Source organism: Sinohyriopsis cumingii, chromosome 5, assembly GCF_028554795.1.
Source record: "Sinohyriopsis cumingii isolate HCF-2022 chromosome 5, ASM2855479v2, whole genome shotgun sequence".
NCBI classification, from domain to species: Eukaryota; Metazoa; Mollusca; class Bivalvia; order Unionida; family Unionidae; genus Sinohyriopsis; species Sinohyriopsis cumingii.
In genome coordinates, this window is record NC_142965.1 from 32,422,654 (window position 1) to 32,443,602 (window position 20,949).

The window sequence follows — 20,949 nt, forward strand, 5'->3', positions numbered from 1 at the left end:
CCACGACTTTTCCTAAGCAATGAGAATATGGTGACACTCTGATTCTCTTGCTTGCTGTATCGCTTTTTGGAATCAGAGATGTTGGAGGGCAGGCTATGCATCCAGGCCGTTTCCAATCCATCGATAGAGCGTCGACTGCCCGGGGTACTGAGTCAGGGACTAGAGATATGAAGGTTGGAAGCTGTTATTCCACATTGTCGCAAACAGCTCCACTATCATTCAGTCGCATCGGGTACATATCTGAATGAAAACCGAGGGATGAAGAGATCATTCTGTCTGTATTAGTTGATTGTTCCAGAACAAAGCTTCGGCTATTAGGTCAAGACTTCATGGATATGGCGAACTTGTACGTGGATTTGTTGTTGACAACACCACGTTAAAAAGTCTCATCCCCAGACATAAAGGTCTTGGGACTTGATTTATCCTTGTCGTTTGAGATAAGTCACCACTGTAGGTTTGTCGGACAGAATGAGAACTCTCGTGACATCCAAGAATTTATTGATATGAAGATGTCGTTCCTGGGAGACAATGCATCGCTGGTTTCCCTAAAGGATGGACGTAGGTGGGCTCCCCTGTCTCCTTACTTGCATCAGTACAGACTGTAATCTCAGACGGTTGTACGTGTAGATATATAACCATATTCAGCCAAGTTAGGTTATCCCAATTCCACAAATGATGGGAGGATGGTCCAGTAAGCAAACTTTAGACCTTCATTCGGGCAAAAGAATCGTTTACAATGTGTGCAATGGAAGGCGACCTATCACTATGAGGTCAGCTGCCGCGTTGAGCAAGCTACAATAGGCGAAGGAATTCCCGTGCGGATAGAATTCCTCGAAAGTAAAGTGCTGTCATGGTTCGGATTTCAATGCCCGATCCTGATGGAGAGGAAATATGTTGCGTGTGCACTTAACTCCACAACTAGGTGAACAAATTGTTAATATTGTAATAGGTCGGAACTTACCATGTTGACGAAAAGTCCAGATTGGTAACAATGGTTATCGTGTCTTGGTAAATCTAACTCACTGATGTTTCGTCAGAATGTCGTCTAGGTAAACTAATGTTGCTGCCACCATTGAAATATGTATACGATGTTGTAGGCGAATCACAAAACGTCCTGGAATCCTTGTCAACAAGGACAATAATGTATGCTTCGTTTCAGACCTAACTGATGGCGCAGTCTCCCTCATGGATGGTATTTAAAATTTGCCGTGGTGTTTCCATTGATAACAAACATGTGTACGAATTGATAGAGGGCGCATAGTTCGATGAATATGCGCAGAGTGCCGTTTGTCTTTAGAATCAAGAAACAAAACTGGAACTAACGATACGATCATCTCGGTATTATATCCACTTTGCTATGCGAGAACTGTATCTTTCGCTGGGTGGAGCTTCGATCGGACGACTTTGAGAGTTTCGAGTCCAAAGAGTAGCCCTTGGGTCATTTTGTTGACTTCCCGTGTTATCCCTGCATCGACTCTGTGGTTGTGGTGCTGGAGGAAAATTTGTCTGCTAGGCAGCTTGTTTTGATGACTTCTTCACTGAAGGTTGTGCTCTTACCTTGACTGTATGGTGGTCCTTCAGGAAAGTTTAGTCAGAGAGTCCCTTTCCGCCAATTTGTACATTTGTAGCTGTGGTCACGGCATTGCCTAAAGTGTGTTGAGCGGTTCTATTCAGTACTGGGGTCATTCTTGAGACTGTCTCCTATGCATGCCCTGAGGCATTGGGATTAGGAGAAGATAAGCTATGTTTTGTCTGTTGGAAGATAGCAATAGAGAGGAAAATCCAACACTGAAATCACGGCAACGATATTGCGCACTAACTGCTGGGTATCATCAAAGACCATTCCGTCCATACGCCTGAAGTGTGGCTTTGTCATCCCCACAACGGATATATCACCGCCACTGCTGGGAATTCCAGATGAAAGATTGGTGTGTGGCAAAGGTAGAACCGCCGACGAAGTGATCATAAAGGCGGGTCAGAACGTTTGTAACTCTCCCAGGCTGCGGAGGTAATTGGAGTCGGACTCTTCCATTCGGTTGTAAGATCAACAGATGCTGAAGCACTGGTCCATGCTGTCGATGCAGTGGGAGGAGGTGGACAAAACTACGGGGTAAAAGTTGGAAAGAGTCTGCCATGGAAGCTCAGAAGGCTAAATCTTCCCGTGGCACCGGATTGTGTAGAATAGATGACAGCACTGGAAAAGAAGGAACATCATATTGATTTCTTGATGTGAGGTGAGGCTAAGGTTCCCTCTAATGCTTGAGACTTAGCTGGAGAAGAGTGACAAGGTTTTTCGCTTGCTAAACTCGTAGAACGCCCTGAATTAGAAACCATGACTTCGAGACAGTCGCTGAGTAAAGAGTCTCTTCTCGTGGCAGAGTGTAGAGAAATTGCGAAGCGACATCTGTTATGTGGTGAGGAATTATTCGTAGTATCTTACCACATAAGTGTCTCGTGGCAGCATATGGGCTGCACTGGTCCCAGTACATGTCTTAAAAAGTCTGGTTTGACGTACTGGAAGCCGGGATGTAAGTAACTGAGTTCATAATGTTGATATTTTGACCTTTCGTGATCCCAAGTATATCACCCAGGTCTGTCGCAATGGAAATAGTCCATCCGTGTGGGGAGGATGTCGTTAGGATCAAAAGTTGGGACGTGTAATGGCATGTTTGATCCATGTAACCTCTCCGTATGTCTGTTGAGTGAGAGGGAACTTGGCTGTTTGTTAGCTCTGCCCCTCGCTGTTGCGCAATAGGACTCAAGTCGAACCCCGATGGGCAAGGCAGATGGAGTTGCGAAATATGCGCAGTCCTGTTGTGGTGACTAGGGTGCCGGAGCTGTTTTAGAGCATTTCAATGTCCGGCGCTTCCTGGCTGAAGGGTATGTTGATTTATCTCCTTTGTCCGTCATAAATTTTCACACTGAGGAAAGGTTAGCATGCAGAATGGTGACGTCTTTGAATCTGTAAGACTATTTGTCAAAACGTAAAAAAATGTAGCCCTTCACCTGTGTTGTATAACGCAATGTCGGTGCAATGCTAAATCTTAAAAAGTTGACCCAGAAAATGATAGCAGACAGTCTAATAAAAGCAATGAGGCGTACAGGTAAAATATAATGACAGTAGCATCTGTGAGGAGGAGAAATTTAAACCTGTGGACCTGCACATATGATGTTTGAATATAGCATGGGCGCAAAGCTACACCAAATAAAGTTACCTGATAGAAGACGATCTCAATTACAATGTTACCTGTAGGATGGGTCAAGGACGGTATGTACAGGTGGAATTATTAAAGCATGGTGTTCCGATGCTAAGGATACAGTGGTAAAAAAACTCACCTGTATGTACCAGAAATGACGGAATTATACATATATAAATAAATTATTAAGGGTATATATATTTATTGTAGTCAGAACATATCTTGTGAAGTCTCATAGGCTACCCGTGCGAGTGACTAAGTTCTCTTTAATATGATGGAGTTCGTATGCACATAAACATGGCTCAATTGTCGCCTTTAAAAACATGCTTGAGCGAGATGCGACTGAGTAAACCATGCATAGAAATATTACCTGTACTTGTCCGACCAGAGCAAAAGCAATACAGAAATGTACACAAGTGTCTATATTACACACTAAAACCTTCCCATAAAGGAACTGAGGAACCGTTATAGATACTTACAAAGTAGGAAAGACAATATCCAGAATGAAACAAAATTACTGGAAAGGAAAAAGGCCCACAGATCGCCTTTACACGTTGTTGTTGTTGTTATTGGGTTTAATGCCATTTTTCAGCACAAGATAGGCAATATATGGTGGCCATTATAAATGGTGGAAGTACCCGGGAAAACTCCCAAAAGAACCATCGACCCTCAAGAAACTACCGGCAAGCTTTCTCACATACCCACATTGGCCGAGCCCGAGACTCGAACCCACGCAGATAGAGGTGAGATGGCAGTGATCCGTAACAGTGGGCGCTTTAGACCACTCGACCACTCTGGGGCCCACCTTTACAAATAAAATCATTGAAATTGACGTTCGGACGCTAAAAATGACAATATGTACCCGTTCGTAATGGCATTACACGTATATTAGGAGTTTTTAAGCGCTAGATAATACAGAAAATAAATTAATTATAGCTGGATAAATGGAGTATACTTTCCTTAGAAGTGAAAAAGTTCTCGAACTTCTAATATTATATCTCCCACGTTTATTCTGGCTTTTGCGAGGTCTCTCATGACGAGAGCATGCTACTTGGCATGAGCAGAAGTAGTAACTAGCACGTTCTTAGGTGGAACGGGTAGTTTCGTAGATTAGCCTCTGGCAAATTTCTTAACTTAAGGATATGGTGTGACTTTTTCAGCTCTCATTGTTTACTAATTCAAGATATGTATATATTTGTGAACTAGGTGTTTCGGGCTTGTGTTGTTCCTGAAATTGATGTCAGGCATGTACACCTTCCATAGTTACTCTGCAGTATGAAGATAGTGAAATATCAACAGTCGGCTAGGAAGATGAGCTGGCCTCCCATAGCTGTAAACAAGTGGGTTCGGGGCAACTAGAATATCTAAAATAACGGCTTGGATGACAACTATTTTCAATTGCATCAGTCTGTTTAGTACACAGTGTTTTGCAGAATTAACATCTGGGAAAAGGGCTTGTATTTGCACTGTGAGCATCACATGGTGTCAAAACTGACCTTCGGAGAGTTGCAGATATACATTTTGGGTTGACGTGCATAAACGTACTTTGCTATGAACTGCCGTTGACCTTTCTGGTCAAGGTGATAATATTCTTATGCTTTGTTTTATTATAGGTATCCAAAAATATGGACCCTTTTAACCTCACTTACGTATTTTATTTTTTATGATTTTTTTAATACTAGATCGTGATTGCGGCATTAAATTTGTGCATACAAACTGGCTCCTGCCCCTTTAGGCTTTGCCGCCAAGTCTTCTACGTAAGGGGAGATCACTCTGCCCGACAGCCACATAAGTCGGCAGACAACTTTTGTCTCCCTTTAGCCAAACGTACTATCTGGGAGGGCTGGATTTGCGAAGTAGTAGTAATTCTCCTAAGACATTTTGATTGGACAATGTATTTAAAGAAGAAAACACGCCGTGTGTGTGTCTGTGTGTGTGTGTGTGTGTGTGTGTGTGTGTGTGTGGTAATGTTTTAAGAATATCGTTATGTTTAGATGATGATGATGATGATGATGATGGTGGTGGTGGTGGTGGTGATGATGTTGATGAAGGTCTTATGGTACTTTTATTGACAATTCCCTTAAAGATAAGAATAGCTTTTATAACTGGAGTGCAAGAAAAAAAGTTGACAAAGAAAGCGTTTGTCAAATGAATAAATAACAAAAATCGAGAAAAACATCTAACATTATCTGTAATAATATATTAAACCTACCTGTAGGAGGATAGCATGTGCAAAATCATCAGGGTGCCGATTAATGCTGCAAGACTGGCAGCTGCCAAAATAGACCCTTTTGAGAAAAATATATATAAATATGCACATAAGTACATTAGATAAGGCATGAATATCATATGTATAAATGGCTATAACTAATGATTGGTATTTTTATGTCATCTCTAGTAACATGTTAGACACCTATGTCTTAAGAATAAATATTACTTATAAAGAGAATCTTAGAAATAAAAGACTAGTATTCAAGTCTACAGCAACATTTTATGATGATATTGCAGGACATTTTGGGTCAGCCTCTAGAAGGTCGATAATATTATTAATTGTGCTTAGTTTACAAATATTTTATTTCCGTAAAGTATTACTGTTGCAAATGGTTTAGAAACACGTTTATATGAACTTGTCAATTCCAGCCCACTACATGACCTTATGACGTCTCAAGGGTACCGAGACATTTAGCAACAAATTCTAAATTGAATATATTTTCGTCAGTTCATTATAGTATTGTCAGTTGAATATATTGCCGTCTGCAGTGTATAAGATTAGTACCGTTAGATGAATATTGTACTGTCAGTTGACAATAGTACACTGTCAGTTCATTATAGTACTGTCAGCTGATTATATTGCCGTCATTTGAATACATTGCCGTCAGTTCTTTATAGTTTGTCAGTTGGATACACTACCGTCATTTGACTATATTACCGTCAGTTGAGTATAACACCTTTTCTGAAAATGTGTTTTCGTTACTTATATTTCTCTATGATCACCCCTTTTTATATGGCTTTTGATTGACATATAGAAATTAAGGTAGATCTTCCTATTTCTTAAAATCTTTTATGACGTTGAACGTATTATCTTCACGCAGTTCTTTTTAGTAATACAAAATGATTTTTTAGAGGTCTTTTAATTCCTAAATGTTATTGCAAACACCTGAATGGATAAATAACAACGAAGTGATTAAAATTTTGATGATGATGATTATTATTATTATTATTATTATTATTATTATTATTATTATTATTATTGAAGTACAATAAAAAAGGAAACAACGTGGTTCCCAATACTTCTTACCATATAATGCAATCAATATATAATACATTAGATATATATATACTCGGGTAGTTGTTGTCCTTGGACTTTCACCTTCTTCCTCATCAAAGCCAATATTCTCGAGTATCGAAATGAACACGGCACCAAGGCCATTGTATAGACGTTCAACATGGTAAATAATTTCAAATGTAGTCTGAAAAGAGAATATATATTCCATAGTTACTATGCTTCTAAAATTCTTAATTTAATATATTTATATAAAGCAAAATGTAAACCATATCTGACGAAATATACTTGTTCAAGATCGAAATTATGTTTGATATGTCAATCTCATTTTTGGACTTAGTATTTACTGGCCTTGTATTGATAAGCAACAGCTGATCTATAAAACTGTACTAGTTGTCAGCACATTATCTGACCATCTAGTATTAGTTTATATAAACATGGCCTTTAGGCGTGAATGTATACAGAACACGTAGCACATTTCATGATTAACAAGGTGTTAGTTGTAGGCAAAACAAGGCCTTGAGGGGAAAATGTACACAAAACATGTAGGATATTATCTAACTATCTAGGTGATAGTACTAGGCAAAAGGGCAAAATAAGGCCTACAGGGACGAATGTAAACAAAATACGAGGAAAATTGTATTACTATCGAGGAAGCATATAGTTACTATATCAACTGTACAGAATAACAAATTTAAAAAGAATATTTACCGCAAAATGTTGAAAATTTAACTTTACAAGAGAACTTTAAAGCTAACACTGAAAAAAAGAGCTAAACAATAAAGTTTTAGATGATTAGCCAACAATGTAATGTGAAAGTTGGCTGGAAGCTTCAGTATGACAATAAACTGGATAAGAAGTCGGATGAAGAAGGGAAACTTTTAATCAAAATGAAAAGCCACTGCAAGCTTTATGCCATCAGGTAATCAACATTTCACCATGATCGCCTTTGAAGCGCAAATGTTGTAGAAATTCGAGATTTTTTTCAAGTGGATTGTCTCTTATCGTACGTAGAAAAGGTTTTACCTTGTATAGAATCATGCTCCCAACTAGCATCACAGATAACAACTGTGCAGAGTAACGAAAATCTGAAGAAGAAAAAAAAAAGAAAAGAAGCACGCAATATCTGCTGATTCGATTATCTCAAAAATTAGATTAAAATATTCGAGTACCGCTCACGCGTTATCTATCTTAAAATTAAGGATTTTAGGGTAAATAAAATGTCGTTTAAATTGAACACATAAGGAATGGCAATATTAACTTGAATTTTTTTGTACAGCCGGATGATTAATAAATATTTGTAATGACTTGCAAATAGATCCACTGACAAAATGCACAGTACTCCCGAATCATAGGTTTGGCCCACACTTGAATCGGCCGCACACACCCTTCATGGATCCACCATGCGCACAAGTTTACAAATTAGCGGTTTCGTCTTTGTATGACCTTGATGGTTGCATCATCTTCCACGTCCAATATAGACACACAGACGGCCAAACAGACAGCCTGATATACCCCCCACACACACACACACGTACAGACAGCACACAGTTCTCCTGAATTGGGTTGGCCCACACTTGTATTGGCCTCACCCACCCTTCATGGATCCACTATGCGCACAGACATACGTACAGACAGTCCTATGGCGGGAAAACAAAAACGGAGAACGTTCACTCCTTGACAAGGTCCAAAAGACCAGTGTGTCAGTTAGAAAAGTAACTTGCCTTAAATCTACGTGAGAGTGAGTATTAGTAAGGGTAAAATATCCGTGCATACCGTGCTTTTAGTGTCTCTCATCGCAAACGATCTACGACGAGATACACGCTAGTTTAATTGCTTACCTAGAGAAAACAATTATCCATCCTATGTAACGTGGTACGCATGTACGACGAAAATTATGAAATCGTTCTAAGGCGAAACCAAATTATTTCTGTGACAATGACAGTGTATGAGTGTGTGACACTGACACATTATGACAATTTATGACTGTGGCACTGACGATGTTATCATAGATTAAGGTGTAAATTTTGAATCGGAGTAAGAATAGAAATGTAGAAAGTCTAAAATGTACAAAATGTATTGTTTTTAGACAACTCTGTTTATAGGAAAGAACGTTGCAGGAAAATAAAATCAACATAAAAATTAAGGCTCTTTCCGCATTCACTGTTGCAAGCATCATTATTACATTCTAAGTTCTTTTAAATTCAGACAGTTAAGTCTACATTTAAAACACGAGTTGTATTACAAAAAACGACGTACAAGAATGTCAAAGACTTCATACCTGGATATTTATGATATATTGCTATATCTCTAAAACAAATAGATTACCGTGACCTTAGTTTCTTTTCAAAGAGGTATATATTTACACCATGATCATGCTATTCGTTTCTCTATAAATCTCTGGCTATATCTGCTCCAAAATTATGGAACACCGCTGTTATTTAAATGAAACGTTCATTTTCTTACTGTAAACCCAAGTCCTTGTATCCGCATTATATTTATGACAAATTATATCCAGACTTATATTCCAACTCTGTTACATACACATATTGATTCTCCCATACGACATCCAGACCTATATTTCAATTCTAGTGTATAAACATATCGTCTCTCCCCAAATGATATCCAAAACTATATTCCATATCTATTGTATACATATACCAACTCTCCCCAAATTATACCCTGACTTATATTCCAATTACATTGTATACATATACCAACTTTCCTCAAATGATATCCAGACTTGTATTTCGATTCTATTGTATACACATACCGACTCTCCCCAAATAATACTCAGACTAATATTCCGATTCTATTGTATACACATCCCGACTCTCCCCAAATAAGACCGAGACTTATATTCCAATTCTATTGTATACACATACCGACTCTCCCAAAATGATACTCAGACTGACAATCCAATTCTATTGTATTCTTATGTTACTTGTTTAGGCTCGAATAAACAGTAAGACAAGAAAGAGTGAAAAGAGTGAAAACAACAAGCTTTGAAAAATACAATAATTTATTTCCCTGGAAAATTCTGTAAAAATGAAAAAATATGAACTTACAGTTTTAAGAATCAAATCCAAAAGTAATCCAAGAATAATCCAAGAATAAAATTTTAGTAGTCCTAATAACAAAATGTTCAACTGATTTCAAGTTCGAATCCCGACGAATAATCCAAGATGGAAGACGATGACGTATGCTGTAACCTGTAGTGTTGAAGTTTACAGTTCCTTGTAGAAATAAGAATTATCACTCCGGTTTTGGAAATTTGAATACATTTTTATATAAAAAAAACTGTCCTTGTTCAACAACTTCACACGAGCACACATATTTTACAGGGAAAAAAGAATTAATCCTTTTGAATCCAGGTAATTTGAAATAACTCCAATCCAAGTAATTTGAACTAACTCCAAACAGCACAACATACAACTTCCAGTGTAAGAGAAAGCCCAGCTGCAGCTGAGAATAATTCTCCAAAATAGAGGTTATATCGTCTTCTAAAACGTAAAATGTGGGTCATGTGATCATGTTATCGAAGCTCGTAGAAATTAGGTACTTGTTAAAGATCACGTCCACCCAGTGTGGCCCTGACGCTAACCAATCATTTTACTCTAAGAAATAAAAATAAAATTGTTTACATCTTAAACACATAGTCCCATCATGACCTCGACAACAACCAATCATTTTAAAATAAAAATAGAACTTATTTTCGTGGTTGCTACTAATTTTGAATCAGGGTCAGGATCTAGATTAACACCTGGTGTTTATAAAACAATCAGTCAAGGTCAAACTATTTTATGAAAAAAGTTTCATCTTTAGTGAATAAATTTCCATTACAATAGCATGTAATGAAAAATATATTGAAAAAAAAATTAAAACTGACAAACAATTAAATTGAAATAAATATACATTAAATCAAAAATAATTAAATCAAATATACATAACAGTATACACATATCGACTCCCCCGATATTATATCCAGACTTATATTCCAATATACACATACCGACTCCCCCTATATTATATCCAGACTTATATTTCAATATACACATATCGACTCCCCTATATTATATCCAGACTTATATTCCAATATACACATATCGATTCCCCCTATATTATATCCAGACTTATATTCCAATATACACATATCGACTCCCCCTATATTATATCCAGACTTATATTCCAATATACACATATCGACTCCCCCTATATTATATCCAGACTTATATTCCAATATACACATATCGACTCCCCCGATATTATATCCAGACTTATATTCCAATATACACATATCGACTCACCCTATATTATATCCAGACTTATATTCCAATATACACATACCGACTCCCCCTATATTATATCCAGACTTATATTTCAATATACACATATCGACTCCCCCGATATTATATCCAGACTTATATTCCAATATACACATATCGACTCCCCCTATATTATATCCAGACTTATATTCCAATATACACATATCGACTCCCCCTATATTATATCCAGACTTATATTCCAATATACACATATCGACTCCCCCGATATTATATCCAGACTTATATTCCAATATACACATATCGACTCCCCCTATATTATATCCAGACTTATATTCCAATATACACATATCGACTCCCCCTATATTATATCCAGACTTATATTTCAATATACACATATCGACTCCCCCTATATTATATCCAGACTTATATTCCAATATACACATATCGACTCCCCCTATATTATATCCAGACTTATATTCCAATATACACATATCGACTCCCCCTATATTATATCCAGACTTATATTTCAATTCTACTGTATACACATACCGACTCTCCCGATATGATACGCAGACTTATATTCCAATATACACATACCGACTCTCCCTATATTATATCCAGATTTATATTCAAATTCTATTGTATAGATATACCTTGCACTTATTTCATTGCTTTAAACTGACCACACAATTCTCTACTGTATGGCATCTTTTTCGGTTTTAAGTAGGATTACGAATTTTATCTGATGTATATATAAAAGTAGCATATAGAAATATTTTTGAGACCTCATAGAGAAGATTGGCATTTAATCCTATTATTATAATTCTTATTCTTATTATCATTATTATTATTATTATTATTATTATTATTATTATTATTATTATTATTATTAAAGATGTTGTATTTAAAGTCTATATAAAAAAACAGAAACGGAATTACTTTATGCGACCAGCTGATTCAAACATGAGTATGTAGATCCATTTCAACGTGGCCAAGATAATAAATTTCCATAATCACCATGCAAGGTCAACGACAATGTAAGATACAGGAAAACAAAGTCATACGTTATGACGAAAAGAGTGATGACAACATTGTACACTATATGATACACAGGCAACCATAAAGAGTACAAAACAACTGATGAACTGTAAAACATGTCACAGGGACCAAAACTGGAACGGAAAGTTGGACAAAGACGACATTCAACTGATGTTTAATGTCCTTACACAAAATACCACACAGAGAAGATGAAGTAGGAGTGAAGGATAATAATATTAATCTCTAAATCTAAAGATATTAATTACCAAGGAGTTAGTTACTTCCGAAATCAATGTTCTTAAAAATAAATAAACTACAGATTAGCGGGATTATGAAAATAGTAGAAATGACCTAAACGGAAGTAATAGAATCAGCTGCATTTTGAGCGACGAGAAAGTAAAACAGTGCACACATTTTTATATCGTAGTACAATGTGTTAAAGTTTTATGATGATTTCTGCAACACTCCTCAGCATTATTCGTGGCAAATTTGACTTTTCATCATAATAAAATAAATGTTTCAAAATTGTTGTGAAAAGTGCGAACGTGTTTTTTTTTTTTATAAAGGAGACATGATACTACCAACTACTTAAAAATAGAAGCATCAGTAACAGCAACAACAACAACAACAACAACAATAATAATAATAATAATAATAATAATAATAATAATGATAATAATAATAATAATAATAATAATAATAATAATAATAATAATAATGATAATAATAATAATAATAATGATAATAATAATAATAATAATAATAATAATAATAATAATTTTAGCAAACATACCTGTATGTCGGTGGTACAATAACGATTTTCCCAATCCTTTGATCTGCGCCAATATTTTCCCCTTTCTGGTCTCGGGTGGTACTCTGAAACAAATATTGATTAATCATATTGATTAAAATTAGTATTGAATGGTTCTAGTTTCTTAATATTTTTGGAAACATTTCATAATGCCTTAATGCTTCTGTATGGAATGTTACAGTTAATTTTTTTCTTTGCTATTATATAAAAGAAACATCAGTATTAAAAAGCAACATATATCATAAAATTATAAACATATATACGTTTAGTATGAATAATAATTATAGACACATATACATCTAGTATGAAATAGAATTATAGACACATACGTTTAGTACAAAAGAGACTAAGATACACTGATACGGCTAATGTAAAATAGAATAATAGATGGAGAAACTTCTAGTATGAAAGAAAATTATAGGTACTGATACATCCTGTATAAAAATGAATCATAGACACAGATACGTCTAGTATTTATAGGTTACTGCATTTGAATGGGAAAATATGAACGAGTTTTTTCGGATGCATACTGCACGACCTTGTATCCATCCGACAAAATGAGTTCATATTTTCCCATACAAATACAGTAACCTTTTTATAATATACTCATATTCTTAGTCTACCTAAGGCTTAACTATATAAAACAGAACACTACAAGGAACATAATTGAATTTGTGCTGTATTCCAAAATAAATACACAACCACAGATTCATCGATACACAAAAACAATATTAATGCGCACGTAACTCCGCCCAACGAAATTTGAATATAGTCGCGCGCTCCACGCCATTTTCAAAAGAAATGAAGGAATTGTCGTTTTGGTCTACTTTAAATCGAAATTTATAGCGATATTGTGAATGAATGCGCATTGCAACAACCTTTCCAACTGGTCTGCAATGAAGGAATATTTGGCATTTTTGTCGATTCTAATAAATTTCGTGATCATGGACTGGATTTTTAAATTCCACATGAAGAACATCTGATTTGAGCGGGGGGGGGGGTATCTTGAGTCATCTGCATGTGTGTTTGTGTTCTGTCATTGAATGTTTGGAATTATAATGTGGGAATAATATAAACTCTTTCAATTGTAATTGTCAAAAAGACGCTATGGAATATAATGTTCGTTTTCATTTTGAGTGCAGTAAGGAGGATGTTATTTCACTTGAAATGTAGTCCAAATTACAGTACAATTTCGAAATGTGTCATCAAGTTTTAGAACCCATGACATAGCTCATATAATTCGGAGGTGCAGAACTAAGAAAGTACATTTTGAGGAAATTCAAGACTCAAAAATGTAAGCATATTTTTGCCATTCTTATTGCCAGCTAAAGTAGACATGTTTATGCCTCGTCACTTGCATGCTCTTCTAGCTATGTTATGATCTTTATCATGTATGGCGGCTAGCTAAATCCGAAACATTGTATCAACCATGTTACCGCGCAAAATTGCACAGTAACTTGTGTGTGACAATCCATTCACCTGGCGAAAATAAGGATCCTTCTTCGTCTTCGCTTATTGGCTCTGAGGTTCTTACTTTTCTACCAAAACCTTCAGCTGCATTTTTTTCTCCATTAATTTAGAACTTTCACTTATAAAATGGTACTGTCTGATAGATATGCGATGGCCCTTGCCGTCAGTAACATTATCGATGCTATTTTTCTATACCCAAGAGAGCACTGGTCATAATCTGAACCATTCCATTAACAAAAAGGTGTGAACATTTCTCCTCAATAACTGTTTAAATGATAAGAATGGTATTTTCATTACTGTGTCTCTCACGCTTGTTGTCGACAATGCGAACATCATGTTCATCCATTTGCTTGTTTGAACGTTTCATTTGAGACTCATTAAACACTTCCACATTGTTCGTTTTATAGTCTCTACTTTGAAACAGACGAAACAGCTGTTTCAGTTCATCCAGGAACAAATCTAATAAACTGAAAGCTAGAGTCTACTACCGTACATGGTTTGTTTACAAAGTAGTTTCTAATACACCATACTATTTTTATTCACACGTGTTGTGCACGTGCGTGCAATATCAATGTGTTCAGTATCACAGTGTACTGAACGATTCCGACAATGTAAAATTAACGAAGAAAAAAAGGAGTATATAATAAATAATAGAATTGCAAACAAAAAGATACGTCTAGCATAAAATATAAATATAGACAAAGATACGTCTAGTATAAAATAGAATTACAAAGATACGACTAGTATAAAATAGAATCCTAGACAAAGATACATCTAGTATAAAGTGCATCGTTTCCGAAGTCCAAGAATATTCATGAACAAACCACAGCTCTACAATAAACTTTAAATATATCATCTGCCATTTCCATTCTAAGCCATGCACTCGGACAAAATTAAGGCTCTAACCGAATATATATGTGTCATGCCAACTTGTATTACATCATTTTATATACTTCATTAGTGGACATCAACATTTACATCATATATTAAAGTGTGTTAAAATTTGGTTACGTTCCCAAGGCTTAGTTATATAGAAAATCACGTTCAAATTATTGATACTTACGGTTCCGGTGGAGGCGGTCTAAGTATTTTGACGACGTGCTTTCCTTCGAAAGAGTCATGGATCGATTTTTCTAGCTCAAATACCGTCATTCTCTGCATTGAAGAGAAGAACTTTTTCTTTTCGCGAATGGATTGGACCATACGGACGGGCAAACTGATGCTCAAGTATAGCTGACAAAGCAGTAAAGGAAGGACTCTGATGAATTCAAGAACTACTTCGATCTGAAGAAGGTAAAGTCATAAAATAAATTGTATGGTACTGTATGGTATTGTTGGATAAGACAGCATTTTTTACAATTGATGCTCCGATAACACCTACCTTGGGAAAACATCTAAGTGTTCCAGGAATTCAAATCCATTCATAAGAATTGGATTTGGCTACTTTCCTTGAATCTCATCGGTAGCGTCATAAAAATAACCAGTCCAACAAATATTGAAAACTAATCTCGTGGCGCCGCTTTATTTGTTCTTTCCCTACCTACACCATCTTTTTGCTTCAATAAAACACCTTCTATTGACAAAAGTATGTTTTATTCATACTTAAAGTATTTAGAAATTTCAATGTTGATTACGTTAATTTATATTACAAACAATGAACATTGGATTCACGCGAATCTAATGGTGCGCTCTCGTTCTTTTCTTTATAATTTAATTGATTTGTATTGATTTCAAAGTGGAAAAGTAATTGGATGGTGCACTTCTGGGTAAAATTCTCGAGAATAAGTATTATTCATGTACAAGCGATTTCTTTTGTATTTTCTTTCTTCCTGTTACGTCAAAACTATTCATCAAACGAAATTGGTCTCGATACGGTTTTGTTTTATTTTATTAAATTAGATTTTTCAGATAAAATAAGTCAAACAGTTAACATCTTGATGTTAAATTGCTCAGAAATAATTATCAAAAAATCTTTGAGCGGACATTGGTCATTTTCATATCGAATACAAAAAAGTATTTATTTTAAAAACGCTGATCTCTGCTTTTATATTGAATATGAGAAGTCTCCTACGTAAAAATCGTTAAACGCGGTATCGTGCGCAAATTTAACTCTATTCAAAATCATTCAATTAAATATCTCCAATTTATTTATTAATGAGAGCACAACTTAAGCGTAAGTCAAACGTTAATTGCGAAATTATGTTTAACATTGCCGGCAAAGTTATTACAAATTGTGGCAGTATTTGCGATTTCTGAATAAATTCGTCATAGGATTAGAGGTCACCCTAATGTTAAGGACGGACATTTCCTGTGGCGACTTCTAAGAAGGAGATTACTTAACACTGTTGATGGTAAGTAATTCCAGTCTGAATATAACACAGTAACCAGCGATAGAATAATTTTGTTGTAAACTGGAAATTAGCTACATACTAGAGTATGGAAACTTCCAATCGTTGTATGACAAGACTGCAATGTACTTCTTAAAACGCATCCTATACATCAAGCTACATCTCTCTGCAGTAATAGTGGCTACAAAACTGAACTAAGTCCAAAGTTTATTTCAGATTTCTAAAGTGGGAAATGTAGGTCAAAGTGACTTAGCTTAGATTCAAGAGTGTAATACTTTCATAAAGCATCGAAACATCTACATACCATGTTTTATAACTCTGTAGGTAATAGTCTGAGAAACTAAGTTAAATGCAAAATTCAACACTGATTGATGTTATGAAAACTAAAGGTCATAGTGACCTAGTTTATGCTGACAGGTGTAGTACTCCTGATGATGCATCTTTGTTCTAAATTACGTGACTCAGCCAGCAAAGGTGTCAGAATAATGGGCTAAATGCAAACCATGATGAAGAAAAACTTTGTTTTACTTGAACATAAGTTGTCAGGATTTAACATGTTCTCCTATATTACCGTCTGACCAAGTGTATGGGACATTATCAAAAATTATTTTATGGCCTTATCTTTACTTTTGTTCCATTATTTAGACATCACGCACACACACACATTCACACACATATACATACACTCACAAATATAATATTAAAAGAACTACCCATTTACAAGCTCCAAGGTGTTTTACATTGCCAAAAATGTTCATTAACTGAACAGTCATATAATAAGTGCTCAATTTTTTATGTACCCTACGTACAGAAGGTGCGTTTATCATTATCACTTAAATTAATATTTTCCAAAAACCTGGCTCGTGACTATATATATATATATATATATATATATATATATATATATATATATATATATATATATATATAATTAAAGCTAATAAGTATTGCGTTTTTGTTCAAAGTTTCGCCAAAAAAAGATTTGGTCCATTTATTTACACCAATTACACACCGTAGCTGCATGGACCTAATTTTAGATTTACCATTTGGCTTTTGTATCTTGGTTTGTATTTTATCTTTACAAAAACAAAATATTCTTAGCTCTTACAGTAATGGACGAAAGTTTTTCGAGTAATACAGGGCACGTGTTTCCACTTTCAAAACCAACAAGAAACTGGGCTTAAAGAAAACTAATGAAACATTAAATATAGTTCAGAGATACCGATTTCACTAACACGTGTAATATTCATTATGACACGGTTACGTTTCAAAACATGCGAATCCAATGTCAATGTCTAAGAAAATGAACTAAACACAACAGTTACCCCAAAACACGTAATATATAGGTCGCTGTAATTAAATTATCACTGAAAACGTGCAATACTGAACATCAAACTCAAGAAAGATGAAACATCATCTCTGTGCTTTCCTTTGACTTACATGGTCTTCTTTTAAAGTGCACTCCAGGGCTCGGAATATTATCACGGCGGTGAAAAGCCAAGCATAGAGAGTACCCACTAGGTACCCAAATACACAATCCACGGTGAGGGCCGCAAACAAGGGGAGGTAATCGATGCCGTATATTAACATCGAGAGTAGAGCATAAAATACTGTAAAACAAATTGTGATTAGTTAATATTTTTTAAAAACACACCAATCGACCTGTACACCATTGGGAAAGTATTATTCATCTTCAATAAAGGAATGATTTTAAACTGAAATTCTTACTAAAAGATATAGAATTGGTTACGAGGTACTGAATACCGATTTCAGCCAATGTGGGTATGTGAGAAAGCTTGCCAGTAGCTTCTCATGGGTCGGTGGTTCTCTCCGGGGTTTTCCCGGGTTCTTCCTCCACCATTAATACCGGCCGCCATGTATAGCCTATCGTGTGCTGAAAAATGGCGTTAAACCCTACAGCAACAACAACAACTGAATACTGATAATAAATCTCCAGTAGGCATATGTTTTAGCTCACAATCTCCAGTAGGGATACGTTTTAGCTTAAAAACCAGAAGTATGGGTCACTTTTAGATAATATGATATAAAGATCACTGATAGAAAATTGGTACACAACAGAATGAAAGTGACAATTACTTAACTAGTATAGTAACTTTTTGTATACATATAAGAAAATCCTTCATCATAACTATTTGCATGACATCTTCAATCATGCATTCGCAGTTAAATCATTATTTTGGAAGACATTTGCAACTTGACATTATCAAATTACACCACATGTAAAGATGTATAATAGTTTGCTTATTGATTCTAGAATGTCAACCCGTTCTTGTTCTTGTTAGTCCCTTGTAGCCAATAAATATTAGTCCCTCAGATGTAAACTCTGGTAAACGAATGTGTCTCTAAGATGTATGATAAAAAAAATGTATGCCTAATATCTAAACTCTGGTAAACAAATATTTCTCTAAGGTATGATCTCTGATAAAAAAAATATATGCCTAATATCTAAACTCTGGTAGATAAATGTGTCCCTAAGCTGTAAACTATGATATATAAATATATATAATAATAATAACAATAACAATAACAACAACAATAATAATAATAATAATAATAATAATAATAAATGAATGCGTTATTGAGATGTGAACTGATGTAGATAAATGTGTGCCCAAAGCTGTGACCTCTATTGAGGAAAATAAAGTATAGATCTCGATAGAAATGTTTTCATATTGACTTTATGAATCATTTAAACTTAATAATGAATGACCCAAATGTATATTGCTCTTAAAAGAACTAGATAAATTCACGATACTGAATGTTTTTATTATTATTATTTGATATGTGTTGAGAAGCAGCAAGGGTAATTGTATCGGATAAAAAACTTCTATGCTCCAACAGTCTGTGTCATTTTAAGAAGAAAATCTCTAACTGGAAAGAAAGAAAACTGTTTACTAACTGGTATTCTCTTTTTCAAAAGGTTCCATTAACGCGTATATTTTTCTCGGTTTTTGGTTCTGTTCCAACGTGTATTTCCTGCAGTGATATAATCAAGGTACTTATCTCCTAATATGCGGGAAAACATTCGTCCATACATGTACCTATATAAAGTTGAAAATTGGAAAATGTTTTCTGTCACGTTGCATTTTGACAGAAGCATTTCCCGATTAATTTACACTTACATTTAATATATCAGTATAACTAAAGTTTTATTCATCTTATCACGCCTTTTCAAATCTCGCTGGTTGGAACGCTTCTGTATCTAAGTGAGTAATATATTTTTATGACATAGATAGACAGATAGGTGGAAATATTCACAGATAGAAATTTCCATAATTAGATAGATAGATAGATAGATAGATAGATAGATTAATGCATGTTAAAATTAACCTTTCAGGTATAGGGGCCCGGGTAGGTCCACTGCATACTTTCTCTCAAATATAATATCAGATGTTAAGAAGGCAATGCATCCCCAGGCAGCGGCATACGAAAATCTGTTTGACTTCCCAAAAATGTCCATGGGGCTGAACAATGAATATGAAAAACAGATTTAAATTATTCATAAAAATGCGTGGATCGAAACTTTCTACCATGCTTATTTCCTTTATATCTATTTGTGTTTTCTGTGGAAATAATCATGATCGTGCGTATCATTATATATCCCCTAAAGATCATGTACGAAATATGTTTTGCTGTATAGGGAGAATTGGGCCGATATCCACTTGACGTAAATATATAACCTAAATATATATGTGCGCATCATTAACTATTGGCTCAAACTGCTAAGCACAAAAATGTTAAGCTTCAAATATTAAACTAATTAATGCTTACTGGCTGTGATGAAAGAATTTTGTTTTAAAAAAGCCTCTGGCTTTCTAATGTGAGAAGTCTAGTATTACCTGAAGTCGTTCTATATGTTTTCCTTTTCGTCGCTTTTTACTAAATGTCAAGAGACTTACATAATTCTGACTGGAGTTCAGCAATTGCTTCGAAACCTTCATGTATGTATAAAGATACCAAAGATATTGTAATAAACCTGGGGTATGTGCTGTTTGTATTTATGTCTCTGTTTATAGCTTTTTTTTAATTTAATGATTATTCGCTGATTATAGTGAATTAGTGTTGTGAAGATATGTTTCAGCCCGAGTAATTAACCAGTCTCTAGGAGCAGACGTCATAGTGTATAGCATTCACGAGACGTTATGACAGCATGAATTAGTTTCGTAAAATGAACCAACCGTATATTCTTAACATTCTCCGGACATTAATAGCTATTCGTGCTTAGTAATTTGAGACAGGAATAATTCTTTGTGTTTGTTGTTTGGGTTGTGTTTGGTATTACATGATGTGAAGTACTAACAGTTGGCTTGTCAAGAATTAATAAGGACTTATACAAATGTGAAACAAGAGAAAGCGATGCGCTAATGCAATATGAGTTTCGTGATGTGTGGTCCTTACGTGATTAAGGGAAATTGCTGTAGTATCTGTGTTTTACAAAATCTTTCAATTGGCAACGATTATTGGTTCGAGGTATTTGGAAATAGAGAAAAACATG

The 20,949-nt window shown here is 35.1% G+C and overlaps 1 protein-coding gene across 1 annotated transcript in view; it reads right to left on the reverse strand.

The window, feature by feature from the left end:
- LOC149798896 (receptor for retinol uptake stra6-like) overlaps positions 1-20,949 on the reverse strand; it is a 65,115-nt gene that overhangs the window by 17,497 nt on the left and 26,669 nt on the right. The window contains exons 5-11 of the mRNA XM_089957813.1: positions 19,785-19,918; positions 17,874-18,043; positions 15,149-15,369; positions 12,598-12,680; positions 7,507-7,568; positions 6,496-6,667; positions 5,410-5,485 (exon numbers count right to left, since the gene is read on the reverse strand). Of these exons, the coding sequence (XP_089813939.1) occupies positions 5,410-5,485; positions 6,496-6,667; positions 7,507-7,568; positions 12,598-12,680; positions 15,149-15,369; positions 17,874-18,043; positions 19,785-19,918 (918 nt within the window). The remainder of the gene's footprint in view (positions 1-5,409; positions 5,486-6,495; positions 6,668-7,506; positions 7,569-12,597; positions 12,681-15,148; positions 15,370-17,873; positions 18,044-19,784; positions 19,919-20,949) is intronic.